General features: G+C 50.8%; 7 protein-coding genes across 7 annotated transcripts; 3 read left to right on the top strand and 4 right to left on the bottom strand.

Moving 5' to 3' along the window:
* Positions 1-201: 201 nt before the first annotated feature.
* On the bottom strand, positions 202-2,980 carry N7515_006500 (uncharacterized protein; the record flags this gene model as incomplete). Its single annotated transcript, XM_056667244.1, has 6 exons — positions 202-620; positions 676-736; positions 788-1,306; positions 1,355-1,482; positions 1,532-2,573; positions 2,630-2,980. 6 exons carry the CDS (start codon positions 2,978-2,980, stop codon positions 202-204), a joined length of 2,520 nt encoding a protein of 839 aa, XP_056520840.1.
* Positions 2,981-3,719: 739 nt separating this feature from the next.
* On the top strand, positions 3,720-4,891 carry N7515_006499 (putative RTA1 domain protein; the record flags this gene model as incomplete). Its single annotated transcript, XM_056667243.1, has 4 exons — positions 3,720-3,735; positions 3,794-3,893; positions 3,947-4,096; positions 4,153-4,891. 4 exons carry the CDS (start codon positions 3,720-3,722, stop codon positions 4,889-4,891), a joined length of 1,005 nt encoding a protein of 334 aa, XP_056520839.1.
* Positions 4,892-5,027: 136 nt separating this feature from the next.
* N7515_006498 (uncharacterized protein) lies at positions 5,028-6,770 on the bottom strand (the record flags this gene model as incomplete). The annotated part of the gene is made up of 5 exons (XM_056667242.1): positions 5,028-5,928; positions 5,984-6,313; positions 6,367-6,440; positions 6,493-6,514; positions 6,568-6,770. The coding sequence occupies 5 exons, from the start codon at positions 6,768-6,770 to the stop codon at positions 5,028-5,030; spliced, it is 1,530 nt and encodes a 509-aa protein (XP_056520838.1).
* Positions 6,771-8,250: 1,480 nt separating this feature from the next.
* On the top strand, positions 8,251-9,065 carry sec11 (signal peptidase complex catalytic subunit SEC11; the record flags this gene model as incomplete). Its single annotated transcript, XM_056667241.1, has 5 exons — positions 8,251-8,404; positions 8,469-8,655; positions 8,711-8,753; positions 8,811-8,853; positions 8,908-9,065. The coding sequence occupies 5 exons, from the start codon at positions 8,251-8,253 to the stop codon at positions 9,063-9,065; spliced, it is 585 nt and encodes a 194-aa protein (XP_056520837.1).
* Positions 9,066-9,474: 409 nt separating this feature from the next.
* On the top strand, positions 9,475-10,125 carry N7515_006496 (putative ubiquitin conjugating enzyme (UbcB); the record flags this gene model as incomplete). The annotated part of the gene is made up of 3 exons (XM_056667240.1): positions 9,475-9,501; positions 9,561-9,677; positions 9,802-10,125. The coding sequence occupies 3 exons, from the start codon at positions 9,475-9,477 to the stop codon at positions 10,123-10,125; spliced, it is 468 nt and encodes a 155-aa protein (XP_056520836.1).
* A 617-nt stretch (positions 10,126-10,742) lies between these two features.
* On the bottom strand, positions 10,743-11,930 carry N7515_006495 (fructose-bisphosphate aldolase FBA1; the record flags this gene model as incomplete). Its single annotated transcript, XM_056667239.1, has 3 exons — positions 10,743-11,303; positions 11,357-11,770; positions 11,823-11,930. The coding sequence occupies 3 exons, from the start codon at positions 11,928-11,930 to the stop codon at positions 10,743-10,745; spliced, it is 1,083 nt and encodes a 360-aa protein (XP_056520835.1).
* A 952-nt stretch (positions 11,931-12,882) lies between these two features.
* Positions 12,883-14,736, bottom strand: N7515_006494 (putative ubiquitin C-terminal hydrolase; the record flags this gene model as incomplete). The annotated part of the gene is made up of 1 exon (XM_056667238.1): positions 12,883-14,736. One exon carries the CDS (start codon positions 14,734-14,736, stop codon positions 12,883-12,885), a length of 1,854 nt encoding a protein of 617 aa, XP_056520834.1.
* Between the last annotated feature and the right edge of the window lie 86 nt (positions 14,737-14,822).

Here is a 14,822-nt window from a genome sequence, read left to right as displayed (position 1 = left end):
CACGAGTCCAAATCTGGATCAATTGGGAAATGAACTATCAACAATTATCAACAGAGAATTGATCACCAACGCCTCGGCCAGGGGATATCATTCCATAACAACCAAAACAAATCCAGGTATTAAAAGTGCCAGTATCAGTATCTCAAGCAGCGAAAGAAGAGCAATTCGTAACAGTCGTGACAGCAAGCGCAAACAAAGGACCTAGATCTGGTCCTCTGGTCCAAGATCCCATTTCCGAGTCCCCATTTTCCTCGTCTTCTTGACAGGCGAGGTTTTAGGTGACGGGGGAGCAAACATGGTGTCTGTGAGCTTCAACTGATCCATACGTTGCAGCGCATTCTCGATATCGCTTTCGCGGCTGAGTAAATTAGATCGGGCCGGCGTAGCGTTCTTGGGCGCAAACATGGGCTTCAACTGCTCCATTTGTTGCGGCGCATTCTCAGTAACACGCTCGCGATTGAGGAAATCAGATTGAGTCGGGGTAGCGTTCTTGGGCCTCTGCTTTCTTGTCGGAGATTGACAGTGCATCTCACGCTCAAGTGCGGCGAGCTTGCGGCGAAGCTGGTCATTCTCTTGCTCCAATTCTTCGATTCTTTCACTGGACCCCGAATCCTCGAAGACTGGTAAAGGTTAGTTCAACGTTTTCTTTGATATTGGTCCTGGATGTCCACTTACTTTGGAATCCACGAGATACAAGCTCGACCTTCTTGTCGATGTGCTCGTCGTTGCGACCAAGCTAGTGAATGTTAGCATTGAACAAGTTTCAAGCCGATCTGAGACCACGCACCTGCTCATCCCAAGCCTTCTGCCAGCGACGTCTTTCTTCTTCCGTCTTCTCATCCATCTCTGCCCAGCACTCTTCTCGGACATCTTGTTCAATCGTAAGACATCTTTCTTCAGCAGCTCGTAGCCTCGTTTCGACATCAGCGCGTGCAATCTCCTCTTCGGCGAGCTTGACAGCCAGACCATGGCAGTCTCGTGTGAGGCGTTTGATCTCGGCAGTGGCTCTCTCGAGCTCTTCAGTCAAATCCATGTTGGGTGATGTGCAGCCACTGACTGAGCGGTGACTACTAGCAGACAAGATAGATTCAGAGATCGACGGTATTCTAGGAACTGTGACCTCGCGGGCCAAGGCGGAGTAACGCAAGATCTGGGAGGTTGCGTTGAAGTCACCCAGAGGGTCGGCGGTGACGATCATGATTGCCTTCTGGGGATATTGACCCCGGGACATCTGATGGGGAGATGGGAAGGAATTCGAAAACAACAGTTCGGTCAATTTGCATTGCCGGTAAGGAACGAGAGCAGTCTTCATCTGTTAGCTGCTAAACTCATGGGCGATGAGTACAGTACATACCTTCATTCCATCCTGAATATTGCTTTGCATCTGCAGGCATTGGCCGAGGTACATCAAACTTTCATTGATCTTGCCAGCCTCAGCAAGGGTGGCACCGGCCGTCTTAGCTGTTCGTGCGCGTTCAGAACCTATATTCGTTAGTAATAGCACCATGATATCTACGAATACAATACTTACCAGCAAGATCCACAACAGTGAGAGCGTTTCCGGTCCAGCTGTGTTCGCCCGTCCGTTTCGAGTATGTGCGCTTCTTCACTTCCAAAGAAAAGAAGCCATGGCTCCGGGAGCTAACGCTGTTTGATCCGGTGCCGGTTACCTTGCGCTCAGTCAAGCCGACGTCCAAAATGGCGAGTGCATCTTCATAGCTGCTGCAGGCAATCTTGCGTAGCCCGGCAACCAATTTGCGATCTGGTGAGCCCTCGGTCGGCTTGAAAAGCAATGGACGACGTCGCTCCTTTTGATTGTTCCCACGGGACATGGTGCCTTGACCAGAGGCGATGGCGGGAGACAGGAGGTCAAAAATTCGGTCGTTGTATACCTCATACATAGACACTAAGACGACGCAATCGGCATTTGCATCCATGTCTACAGTGAGATGGCCCATGTCAGGGAGTCGGGGAAGAGCGCTCGGCCGGTCCCGTACGTGGCGGCGGGGGAAATTCAACGCAGGTGCCGGTTCCTTCAATACATAAAGTCGAGGTTTAGCTGATTGGGACTCGACAAAATTTGAGTGGGTGTAGGGGATGGGAGTGGAAAATCCGGGGGTGATCCATTCAGAGTACTCTGTCGAGATCTGGCCAAGGCCAGCTCGATGAGCAGTGGGACTGGTAGGTAAGTCCACCTTGCGGGGACTTCCAGGTCGAGACCTCGGTATGGGGAGAGATGATCCAGGGGTGCGTGGTTGCCGAATCGGCGATCCTTGGGGAGTATCTAGGGTATGGGGGCTTCGTACCGTCATTGGTGTATTGGCACGAGATGGGCTCATGGGAGTTTGGGCTCTCGACGTCCGTCCGGTTGGTTCGCCATACACGGCTTCCAAAAATGTCTGGGCGGAGAACAATTGAGCTTCAGAAGCATCCGCCGCGGCCAGCGAGGCAAGCATCACGGGGGTAATACTGCCATCCTCGTTTTTGATAGTCGGTTCCAGGGAGCGGAATATAACGTCGAGTGCCATTTGGGTCATTCCGCGTTCTATCTTGGATCCTAGAATGGTATGACTCTGTGATGAATACATTAGCTTAGTTAATTGCGATACGACCACGGTCTGGACCAGACCTTTCCGCTACCCGTTACTCCCAGCGTAGCAACGAGCCCGTCTCTGTTTTCCTTCAAAACGCCCCGTATTATGGGCTCCATCCCAGTATCATGGAAGACATCCAATTGTGAGGCAGTTTCCTCGAAGACCTTTGTGAACCCGAACCTTTCGACGGCGCGCTTTCGCAGATCATTTGGTGGTTGCAAAGTAATGTGTGTGGTAGCCGGCGTGACAATTTCTGTTTCTTCTTGTGAAGCCTCTGGGGGCTCCACGTTCAAGAAACGGTCGGACTCATTGTGCTTCAGGGTCATGGGCGGGCGCAGACGGAGGTAAACTTGGAACAGCGATGCTTGGGGCTGTTTGGGTGCCATCTTGGGCGATTCGTGAATATCTCTTTGATAACACGAGGTGGCGGACGTTCAAGCTTCGAAAGCTGGGGAGGATGCAATCCAAGTCGAAACACCTGCGGGCAATCAAACTTCGAAAGTCCAGAACATCCACAGATAAACATTGCGGTTGCCGTTTTGGGGAGTGGGTTACCCTGACAACGGGTAGTCACGTGAAGATATGCTCATTGCTCACAGTCACAGCCGCTTTGAAGTAGGAGCAACCTTGCAACTTTGGAGGAAACCACAAAGCCTACATTAGGTACTGTGTATGTATCTATGCACTGCCACGGCCCACATTATACATACATCTGATAAGTACAAGTACTTTGTTACTTTGTACTCATCATCCGCCCGACAACAGGAACTAGCCCTAATCAAGTGAGCTCGTATTGCCTCTGAGCGGCTGAGCCCTGTTGAAATGCCAAGCCACTTTTGATACGGAGACTCCACCCGAACCTTCTTTTTTCCTTCTGATCTTATCTGTGATTGGCCAGTGCTCTCATCGCGCTAACCCAATGTAGTATGTACCTCGTTTTCGCTTGCTTGGGGCTCAGGCGACTTAGACAGTTAGACTGGTCTTGGAGTAGTTATATATCCGCCCAATACCCTACTGCTGAAGATAGCTTTGAACCAAATGAAGATACTCTCTTTTCTACTACTCAGTACTCAGTACGAGGTCAAAACGTCCGTATAACCAATATATATTGTGGACACTTGAACTATGATCGACGGGTTCCGTAAGTGGAAGAAATATACCCCCTCCCCAACTGCAAAAACTTACCTGACACGACCAAGAGGAGGGCAGCCTATGGTTCTATGCACCAAATAAAGGTGCAGCAATTGCCTTTGCGATTCTCTTCGCTGTTTCCGGTGGCATTCATGGATACCAATGCTTGTACATATTCCGACCACTTATATGTGCAATCTCCAGACTAACCATTTCCCCAGCAAGTACAAGTCCTGGAAAGTCACCGGCCTTCTCCCATGGTCCGCTCTCTTGTTCACAGCAGGTTTCATCACAAGAACCATCGGAGCATTCGGGCAGTGGGGAAACATAGGCATATACATCGCAAGCACAGTCCTCCTTCTCGCCGGACCGTAAGCACCCCCCATCCATCCTACAAGTTACAAGACGCACTACTAACAATCCTTAGCCCGGTATACGAAGGCGCCAACTTCTTCATCCTGGGCCGCATACTCTACTACATCCCGTATCACTCACCAATCCACCCAGGCCGGGTCTTCACAACGTTCATCGCCCTAGGCGCAGTCATCGAAGCCATCACCGCGAATGGGGCAGCCCGCGTGGCAAGTGCAGACTCCAGCGTCTCCGCACAGGAGACCGGCAAAGCACTGTTAAAAGCAGCGCTCATCATGCAGATTTTCCTAATGACCGGGTTCGTGACTTTGGCCGGCCGATTTCACTTCAATTGCTCGAAGGGCGGTGTTCTGAATTACAAGATTAAACGTGCACTGCTAGTGCTGTACTGCAGCTGTACGCTCATCACGATTCGCACTATCTATCGCACGGTGGAGTACTTCACTGCTGCGAGTCTGAATACGTTCTCTGACCTCGAGCATATCAGTCCTGTTCTGAAGCAGGAGTGGTTTTTCTGGGTATTCGAAGTTGTGTTTATGTATACAAACACCACTTTGCTTAATGTCTTTCATCCGATGCGCTCACTTCCGCGATCGAACAAGATATATCTTGCTGAAGACGGTGTTACGGAGATTGAAGGTCCGGGTTACGATGATCCCCGTCATTGGTTGCAGACTGTTGTTGATCCGTTTGATATTTATGGACTGTTTGCTAACAGGGGCAAACAAAATAAGTATTGGGAAGCAGGAGTGCCTCAAGAAGATACCACTGCCCGTACTGATCGGGAGGTATGAGCCCTGGTTTCCATTTCCCTGTTGGCTGTGGAGTTATCCCTGATTTCATATGTTTGTCCATCTAATTCATTTGCCAATGTGCTGTATAGGTAGAATCAACTTTTCAATCACACACTATGTATTACACAGATTTCCATCACCAATCCCCTTCATCTTTACCCAACTCCTCCTGAATCTCCCAGCTGTACCGAGCAAACTTGCTCGCGCGACGGATGCGCTCTCCATAAAAAATAAACACAGGTGGCACTATACAGAACGCAGTTGCAATAGCAGCAAGTACAGACATCGCGACATTATTCCCCAGTCCATCGAACATCTGCCTTGTGAAGAGCGGGAAAGCACCTGAGAGCAGTGCACGCAAAAGAGCAACGGCAGCCGTAGCACTGGCCGAGTAACTCAAATAGGCGTCCGAAATATACCCATAGAGCACGGTATCGATTTCCGTCAGCGCATAACCCACGAGAACAAGAGATATAGTGGGCACAATCCACGGAGATGGCGTCTCGGGTGGAATAGTCCAGGCGAACCACCACAAACCCGCGGCCAGAAATGGACCACCTATGCCTAGCCCGAACAATTTATGTTCTGGCTTGATAGGGCGTCCTTGGCTGCGGATATGATTGAGGATATAGCTGTCAAGCACGCGGGTGAATGTGCTGAGTACGGTTCCCAGGCCGATTGCGATGAAGATCAACGAACCGGTCGTTTCTGAAAATCCCATCAACTCGTAGATGGGCTGAAGGGCTTCTGTGAACATGTAAATGAGAGACATAGCCACGGAAATGATTATTGCAATGACTAGAATGATGGGTTCTTGGAAGAACAGCTGAGCCGGCCGGAAAAGGGCTTCTTTAGCGAATGTATTGAGATCCGGAATATGGTCGTGGTTGAGAGGTGGTGGAATTGACAGCATAGTTGCATCCGTGAGTCGTTGTACCTCGTATGCCAGCAACATGGAAGGTCGAGATTCTCGAATGAAGCAGAGACCACCTGTGACTCCAGCAATGATGATGGCAAAAATGAAGAAGTTCCATCGCCTATATTTGGTCAGAGATGTGTACATAGGGTCATAGGGGGTTGAGTGCTTCATACCAATCGAGTCCTGCAATGATATAGCTGCTCATGATGGGGCCAAGTATAAGACCGATGTTGGAGGCAATTGTCCAATAGAACATGGCCCAGATGCGAGCATGGGCGTTGAACATGTCTTCGATACTGCCACCGATGATCGTGTAAGGGATTGCCGAAAGAGCCCCGGCAACGATGCGCATGATAATGATCAGTGGCATAGAGCGCGCAAACCCGATTACCATACAGCAAATTGCACTGAGCCCACTGCTGACAATATACATGTTCTTGCGCCCAAATGCCTCCGACCATGGGGGGAATAAGATGGTGCCTGCCACCTGACCAAGAAGAAATCTGTTTTTCGTCAGACTTCAAACTTGCAAGTGAACCAAAGCGAAGATGCTCACATTGTCACGAATATAAAAGTAGAAAGCGTCGCACTCATGTCGTACTCATATTTCGCTCGTGCAGCTGCCGCCGACTGACCGTCTGTTAGCTCGTCTGTTTCGCCCAATTAGGGTATGTTCACTCACACCTGCGGTGCTAGATGCTGTTCTATAGACATCGTTAGCTTATGAACATCCCAAGGAGTATCAGGATAATCATACATAATAAGGTCCAAGAGACATATCAGAATAATATCATAGCCCTTTCTCAGGCCTGACCAATTCCGAGGATGTCTGGGATGATCACGCAACCATCGCACGTATCTTCCATCCGGGGTAAGCTCAAGGTAGTGCTCATGCAGGAGCTCGAGGATGGAAGCTTTAGGCTCTGTTGATATGGACGACTCCGATGAGACAGGCTGCATGGTGGGCAACCTTGGAGCAAAACATGGGACTTGGGAGTGTAGCGAAAATAACCAACCTTTACCTGCAACACTTGATTAAGTCACACCTGGAAGAGACCTCGGGATTCGAGCTTTTGACCTCGCAGATATTTCTACTCGGACATTTCTCTGTTGCCCGAGGAATGGAGCCCCTTGCAAAATACGTGGAGTCCTGGAGATCGATGAACACGCGCCATCTTTCACTATGTCAGGACTTTGCTAGAACCTGCTAGTCCCCCATCTGCCGATGCCAGCTGAAGCTTGCTTGGCTTGCATGTCTCTGAGCCATGTGTACAGCATGCAGCGCTGTTACGTTTATGGTCGTTGAGTCAAGAAACCCCATTCTATAAGACCACGAGACGCAAGCTATGACCTAATTTCTAGGGATAGCTACGTATTTCCAGCATTCTTCGTAAATACTCCGTGCACCTCGGCACTGACACCTTTAGGAGAATCATAGATCGTAATCCTTTTGAGAAAAGATCTACTGGTGATGTCAAGTGCCTGTAACCTACTTCCTTGTACTTAGCGTATGTAAACCTAGGACTGGCCAGATGGGTGTGCAATGTCTCGAAATACGGACATAACAGCCTTGGGTGTCAAGATACCTATGCGCCCAACGAGGTCATTGAGTAGGTGAGCAGCATAAAGAGACAAAACTGGATGGCTACTTAGGTTGGTACGAACCTCCATTGGAAGACAGCCCGATATATTGAAAGAGACACTCCAGACACTCCACAGAGAAGTGAGATAGCTTGAAGTGGAAGCAAGGAAAGATCGCCGGATCGGTAATTCAACAGCATAGATAGGACCAGGCACCTGCGAAATAACATCGGCTTTGCAAGGGTTTCGGGTGATCTACGGCGATCGAGATCACCTTATTCACCTTCATCAACCTATGGTTGGCTTATAAGCAAGGCACAGGTGCCACACTTGTTCTGGTCGTGTTCAATGCGAGTAGTACTGTATTAGTAGTTCCATGCAGGTGTTGAATGTTGATCTCTCATATCCCGGGATACTTGAATAGCGCGTATGCTCGCACAAGAGCTGGAAGGTGTAAACACGCCAGTTGGTGTAAACTGTAAACATTCATCGTCTTGCTCACCATGAGCCAGCTTTGCAAGCTGGCTGGGTCCACGAACATATTGCCAGACATATAAATTGAGGAAGAATATCATGTCGTTTCATGAAGAAATTTCCAGTGTCATAGGTCAAAGGGTATGTTGACAGGACCGTACAGGACAAGGCGGAAGCCCGTGAGATACCGTGAGATCTGCGCCAAGACCGATCTCCGACGAGGCCACCTCTCCGCACGCCAAATCTACTGCGTACCTCGATCAAAACACACCTCAACCAGGACACAATAGGACAATAGGTAATGTTTCTGCTTCATACTGGACAGGCTGAATATCTTCGCTAACCAACACTCTCATCAGGAGCTATCCTAACCCGTCCACCCACCATGCTATCCTCCCTCTCCGCCAGCATCACAAATGCCCGACAATCAATCGCGCAAGTGCTAAACTTCGCGCTCGTCCTATCAACGGCATTCATGCTATGGAAGGGCCTCTCAGTCTTATCCGCATCAAGCTCACCAATAGTCGTGGTCCTATCCGGTAAACACACACACACAGCTTCCTCCCGGCAATCTGAATCTCTAACTCATGCTTCTCGTTACAGGGTCAATGGAACCCGCATTTCAGCGTGGCGACTTACTCTTTCTATGGAACCGAAGCCCCGTGGAACTTGGGGAGGTGGTGGTTTACAATGTCCGGGGGAAAGACATTCCGATTGTCCATAGGGTCGTTCGCACTTTCCCCGAGGTGGAAGGACGTGCATCCGCGAAGAAGGTGAAGGAGGTCACAGTGTATGTTACTGCCATTACTCGGCATTTTGCTTCTACTGGCTTGTTGTGCTAATAGGGGATCTAGGGATGCGTCTGGTTCTCGTATGCTACTCACCAAGGTAGGTGATCCTCACGATTTAGTCGACTTGGACTACTTGTTAATGAGTCCGAAACAGGGTGATAACAATTTGGCCGATGATACCGAGCTATATGCCCAAGGTGAGTGATGTGAAGATGCGACAATTTTCCACTGATTGCTGACGGACCTTTCAGATCAAGATCATCTCAACCGGGCGGAGGACATTGTGGGCAGTGTGCGTGGCTACATACCTATGGTTGGTTACGTGACTATCATGCTCAGCGAGCATCCCTGGCTCAAGACGGTGATGCTGGGAATCATGGGCTTGATGGTGATGCTTCAGCGCGAGTAGGTGTACGAAAATAGATCGTGTGGAAGGCGTGCATATGCATAAATGCAGTCAGTTGCATGACATTTCCAGTAGCAGAACCTCTGTCTGGTTGTAAAGACAAAGATCAAAAGTGTAGGATATTCTCATATACTAGTAGCAGCCCACAGACATCCCGACTATCTCCACTGACGTCGATGCCTTTTGCCGCGCACCCCACTCTGATAGCTCCGAAGCCAAAACGCCCATCCACCTACCGCCCTGTCGCATATCATCTTTTCATCTCACGAACATAGCATCATCGTTTCGCCATTGCTCCAATTCCCTGAGCGACCTAGCAAATTCTGCATCGCATCATCGCGTTCTCTGCATCCCCTTCACCTCCCCGCTCTTATCGCCCCCCACCAAATCCCCCAACTCCAACACAACCACAATGGGCAGCATCAAGCGCATATCAAAGGTACATACCGATGTCACCGATTATACACTCTATATCAATCCACTAACATAAATCCCCAGGAGCTGAGCGAGCTCACCGAGTCCCCTCCGGATGGAATCACAGTCGAGCTGGCCGATGAGTCAAACCTGTACGAATGGAAGATTAGCATGGAAGGACCCGAAAGATCACCATACCATGTACGTTACAAACAACACACATGCTGCTCACAACTCTTCTTCATCCTCCACCGAATACCTAAAGCATCCCCCCCCCCCCCCCCAATACAATCTCCTTGCAACGCAAGTATCTAACACAAACCAGAATGGAATATTCCACGTAAAGCTCTCCCTCCCAACCGAATATCCCTTCAAACCACCCACCGTCTCCTTCGTGACAAAGATCTACCACCCGAACATCACAAACGACGACAAGGGCAGTATGTGTCTCGGCATGCTCCGCGCCGACGAATGGAAACCCAGTTCCAAGATCGCTGCTGTTCTGGAATTCGCGCGCCAGCTGCTCGCTGAGCCGATGCCGGATGATGCGGTTGAGGGGAGGATTGCTGAGCAGTACAAGAATGATAATGGGCGGTATGAGGAGGTTGCGCGGGAGTGGACGAGGAAGTATGCTGGTGCGTCGCAGTGAGGGTTTCAAACGTTGACTGCGTATGGGCGAGAGAAGGAAAGGAAGCTATACTTAGGTCGAGGGGAGAATATGCATTGTTGCGGTCTTGCTTTGATCATAGAGGTTAGCGGTATTCATTGAGCTATGGCTTACGACTAAAATGCTGTTATGTTATTCTTATTCCTGCACCATGGAGGGGTTTCGCTCTTTGGAGAAAATTGTGAATCCCTAGGATCCTCGATGATATATTACTGCGTCTGCGATTATGGTTGGGGATGCTTTGTTCTGTGCGTTTGTACCTTAGGCCAACGAGGGTTTTCCGGTAGATAAGGGTTGAGCGGGCTTGAGGATCGAGGAATGGAAGATATAAGTATTTTACGGCTTACATTCTATTAAACATTGGGAAGTGAAATGACCAGCAGGACGTTCACAGTTCATATTCCAAAGTAGCGGCCATAAGGACCGGTATGGACATTCATTACAGCGTGTCAGAATACAACGCTACATACAACCGGGACGTCCAAGGCACGCCCATCGCTTTTTCGGCCGCATGAAGAGAGGATATGAGGGTAATCAAAAAGGCGGGTAAGAAAAGGAAAAGGGAATCAAAACATGCGATATCACACGGATATCGACATTTACAGCTGACCAGCAGTGTTGAAGTCCTCGAGGGCCTCCTGGACACGCTTGCTCATGGTCTTCTCACCCTCACGCACCCAGACGCGGGGGTCGAAGAACTTCTTGTTGGGCTTATCGGCACCCTCGGGGTTACCGACCTGCTGGAGGAGGTAGTCCTTCTTGTTGAGGACGAAGTCACGGACACCGGTCAGGTAGGCGTACTGCATATCGGTGTCGACGTTGACCTTGACGACACCGTAGCTGATGGCCTCCTTGAACTCGGCCTTGGAGGAGCCGGAGCCACCGTGGAAGACGAAGAAGACGGGCTTGTCGGACTTGGAGCCGGTCTGCTCCTTGACGTACTTCTGGTGCTTGGAGAGCAGCTCGGGGTGGAGCTTGACGTTGCCGGGCTTGTAGACACCGTGGACGTTGCCGAAACCAGCGGCAATGGAGAAGTAGGGGCTGATGGCGGAGAGGGCGTTCTGGATGGCCAGGATGTCCTCGGGCTGGGTGTAGAGGGAGTTGTTGTCAACGTCCTCGTTGTTGACACCGTCCTCCTCACCACCGGTGATACCGATCTCCTATGATTGGGTTAGTACGAGGTCGGCTTTATGATAAGTAGAAAACGACTTACCATCTCGAGCCACTGCTTCATAGGAGCGGCACGCTTGAGGTAAGCGGCGGTGGTGTTGATGTTGTAGTCGACGGGCTCCTCGGACAGATCAATCATGTGAGAGGAGAAGAGGGGCTCGTTGTGCAGCTTGAAGTAAGCCTCGTCGGCATCGAGCATGCCATCGAGCCAAGGGAGGAGCTTCTTGGCGCAGTGGTCGGTGTGAAGGATGACGGGGATGTCGTAGGCGGGAGACACGCTACGGATGTAGTGGGCGGCGGCAATGGAGCCAGCAATGGACGCCTTCTGGCCATCGTTGCTCACACCCTTACCAGCGAAGAAGGCGGCACCACCCTGAGAGATCTGCAGGATGACGGGGCACTTCTGGTCACGGGCAGCCTCGAGGGAGGCAACGACGGTGGAAGAGGAGGTGACGTTCTATTTAGGTTAGAGCATGTTCAAGGAAAAGATTTCCGGGAGAGCAACTCACAATGGCGGGAATGGCGAAGTTGTTCTGCTTAGCGTACTCGAAGAGACGGAGGACATCATCACCGACAATGACGCCGGACTTGCGGGAAAGTTGTTCGAGGACACCCATTATGAAGTTTGTACAGGAAATAGTTTTTGGAAATAGTTCGAGATCTGTTAAGAAGAAAAGGATGAAATGTTAGATATGTGGAAAAGAGTAAGCTTCTTCAAGAGCTGGACAGCAGAATTAAATAGGAGGGGTGGGGTTGGAGGGGCACAGCGTCATCGGTGAACGAGGACAGAGGACAGGACTCACCGGTGGAGCTTTTCGATGGAACAGTGAGGTCAGCGTGATTTCAGAGTGGAAAAAAAGAAGAAAAGGAAGGAAAAGAAGGTTTTGGTTTGGTTTTATGTCGTTTCGTCTTCTTCCCCTGTCCCGGACTGCTCCGTGATAGCCCGACTATGGCGGAACTACAGTATACATTGTGTAACTACATGAGGTTTAGCATTCTGTACTTGAATACCTTCACGATACCTATAATAGCTATGAGCCTATGATACACAGTAGCTACAGTATATAATAGCTATAATAGCTAGATCAATAGCTATACCAGCCATTTACAGCTACATACTATACACTCAGTAAACCAATTCCCAGAGGAGCTGCAAATGTTCCCGTATTTTGTTCGTGGCGGGGGAGAGCCGAGGAATTCGAAGCCATTCGCTGCATTTCCACCCTCGTACATTGGAGAACGTGAGAACGTAATATCATTACAGAAACCGGATCAATTCTATCAACTCTGTCAACTCTACCAATTCCTTCAATCAAGCTGTCCTTATTACTTTCTTGTTGCCTCAGGGTCCACATAATGACACCAGAGAGAGAGAGAGCTTGGATCTGCAGAAAGTCTGGTGACATCATCTTAGCGGGGTCACGGGTTGCCGTTCATCGGAACTTCATTTCTACATTTCCGGGAGTGGAAGGAATTCACATCCCATGTACACACTGTGTAGTTACCATCTGAATCATTTAATCTTTATATTGTTCCCTAGTTCTATGCCATATGTATACTATGTATCATCTACTGAACCGGCTCAGGTTTCTCCAATTCGTAGAACAGTAAATAGACCTCCCGCTGCATACCCAGCACATCGGAGGTCTTGCATTCCTTAATCTTTTCGTCGGAAATGCGCCACCAGCGATCGTTCGGCTTCCGACGCCGTCGAAGTCGGGAACTAACCGTGGGGCTATCCTGGGAAGAGCGGGGTACGGGGCCAGAACGCGGGGCAGACGTACTCCAGCGACCCTGGTCCGTCGTCGGACTGTGGCTATCCGAGGCAGGGGACAACGTGTGTTTAGAAGAGCGGGAGGTGGTGCTCTGGAAAGAACGACGCGAGCCGGAGGTTGTGGGCCGCGGGAGAGGAGGAGTGAGTTGGGTCGCTGAAGCAGAGGCTGAGGCGCCGGATAGCGAGGTCGATGAGTCTGCTCTCGAAATGCTTCCAAGGCCATCGGGATCCGGGCTACTGCGTGGTACAATCCGCGGACTGGGCGCTGCAGAGGGGCTCTGACTGGCAGTGCGACTCTGCGCATAGGAGCTGAAGGGCTCCGGGGTGGAAAAGGGCGGGTAGATGTGGTTTCGGCGGAAGGACTCGTAGTGTCCGCTGTGATGACTACCTTTGTGACAGACAATGGCGAGGAGCTTGTACCACTTTTGGCTCAAGATGCTACCTAGAGGGAGCCGCTCGGGGAAAGAGACTTTCGCTGCGTTCTTGCTTGAGCTGCTCTGGTCAAAGATGGATCGCGAAAGGTGAATGGCGATGACCTTGGGGAACTCCGTAATGCGCATATGGCGCGCAATCCTGCGCTTCGGTATAGTCTCTGCGGGAGGAAATACGACTCCCTCTACTTCGGCCTCAGGGTCGGTCTCTAGAGCTTCGCGGAGACGCGGAATTTCTTGCTCCAATCGGTCTCGGTCAGCTTGGGTTCGAGCACGAGCTAACTCGGCGGTCTTGACATCCACAGTATGCTGCAGACGGCATCGATCGCAGCGAAAATCTTCGATATACTCGGTCTTGAGGAGACCGTCGAAGCATGCGTTCAGCGTAGTCGAGCTCTTCTGCGGAACCTGTAGCGTCAAATTGACGAATGCCGTCTGATTCGGCTTGTATTGGTAATGACAAAACTGGCACTCGATCTGCGACTCCATCTTGCCTTCGAATGGAAAACCAGACTCCTGGACAATTTCCTTGAGTTTCGTATCGATGATGGCGGGCAGTCCATGGGTCGACCCGTCATCTATGCGCACCTCCACTTCGGACGAACTCTCCTGTGCGCTGCCCTCTTCTTCCGTCGTGGGACCAGCCACGCCAATGGCGCCCAGTGCTCGTTGACGTGCGCGTGCACCAGCATGATATTCATCGCAGAGTCGCTCAAGCACGATCTGCAAGAACTCTTGCGCATCCTGCTGATTACGACTGATGCGCGTGCGGAACGCATATTCCAAAGCCTGGATGAAGTTGCGCGCCGAGATGGTCTTTTTGAAAATCGGCCGCTCGTTCAGCCGGTCCAGCATTTCCTTCAATGCGCGGGTGGTGATCCCCTGCTGTAACTCCCGCAACTTGTCGGACCGTGCCGGCGTGAGTTCCTCGTCACTCGGCAGCGCATTGTATGTTTCCGGTCCGTCCAGCTGGCGCCGGTGTAGCTCGTGGATCAGGTAGACTCGCAGATCACCCAACCCGGCTAGAGCCTGCAGCACCGAATTGATGAAACAGTCATTGGCCAGATTGGACAGGCCTACGATGCTCTTCTTGCGATTGCTGTCATTCGACTCGTCCCCGTCAATTGTGTAGTTCGGACCGAATACGTAGAAAAGAGCAACGGCTGCCAGCGAGGCGCCGGCCGCATAGGCGGCGACCGTTGTCGGCCTTTCTTGCATGAAGCACAGTGGTATAAAGGGAGGTTCGGCGGTTGTTGTAGGTTGTCGAAGCAGGGCAGACGTCTTATCTCATTGTCCCATCCTCG

Source organism: Penicillium bovifimosum (assembly GCF_028826915.1).
Source record: "Penicillium bovifimosum strain IBT 22155 chromosome Unknown utg000005l_segment0_segment0, whole genome shotgun sequence".
In the NCBI taxonomy this organism is placed as follows: Eukaryota; Fungi; Ascomycota; class Eurotiomycetes; order Eurotiales; family Aspergillaceae; genus Penicillium; species Penicillium bovifimosum.
The sequence above is the reverse complement of the archived record's forward strand: the minus strand, read 5'-3'. Positions and strand labels throughout refer to the sequence as shown.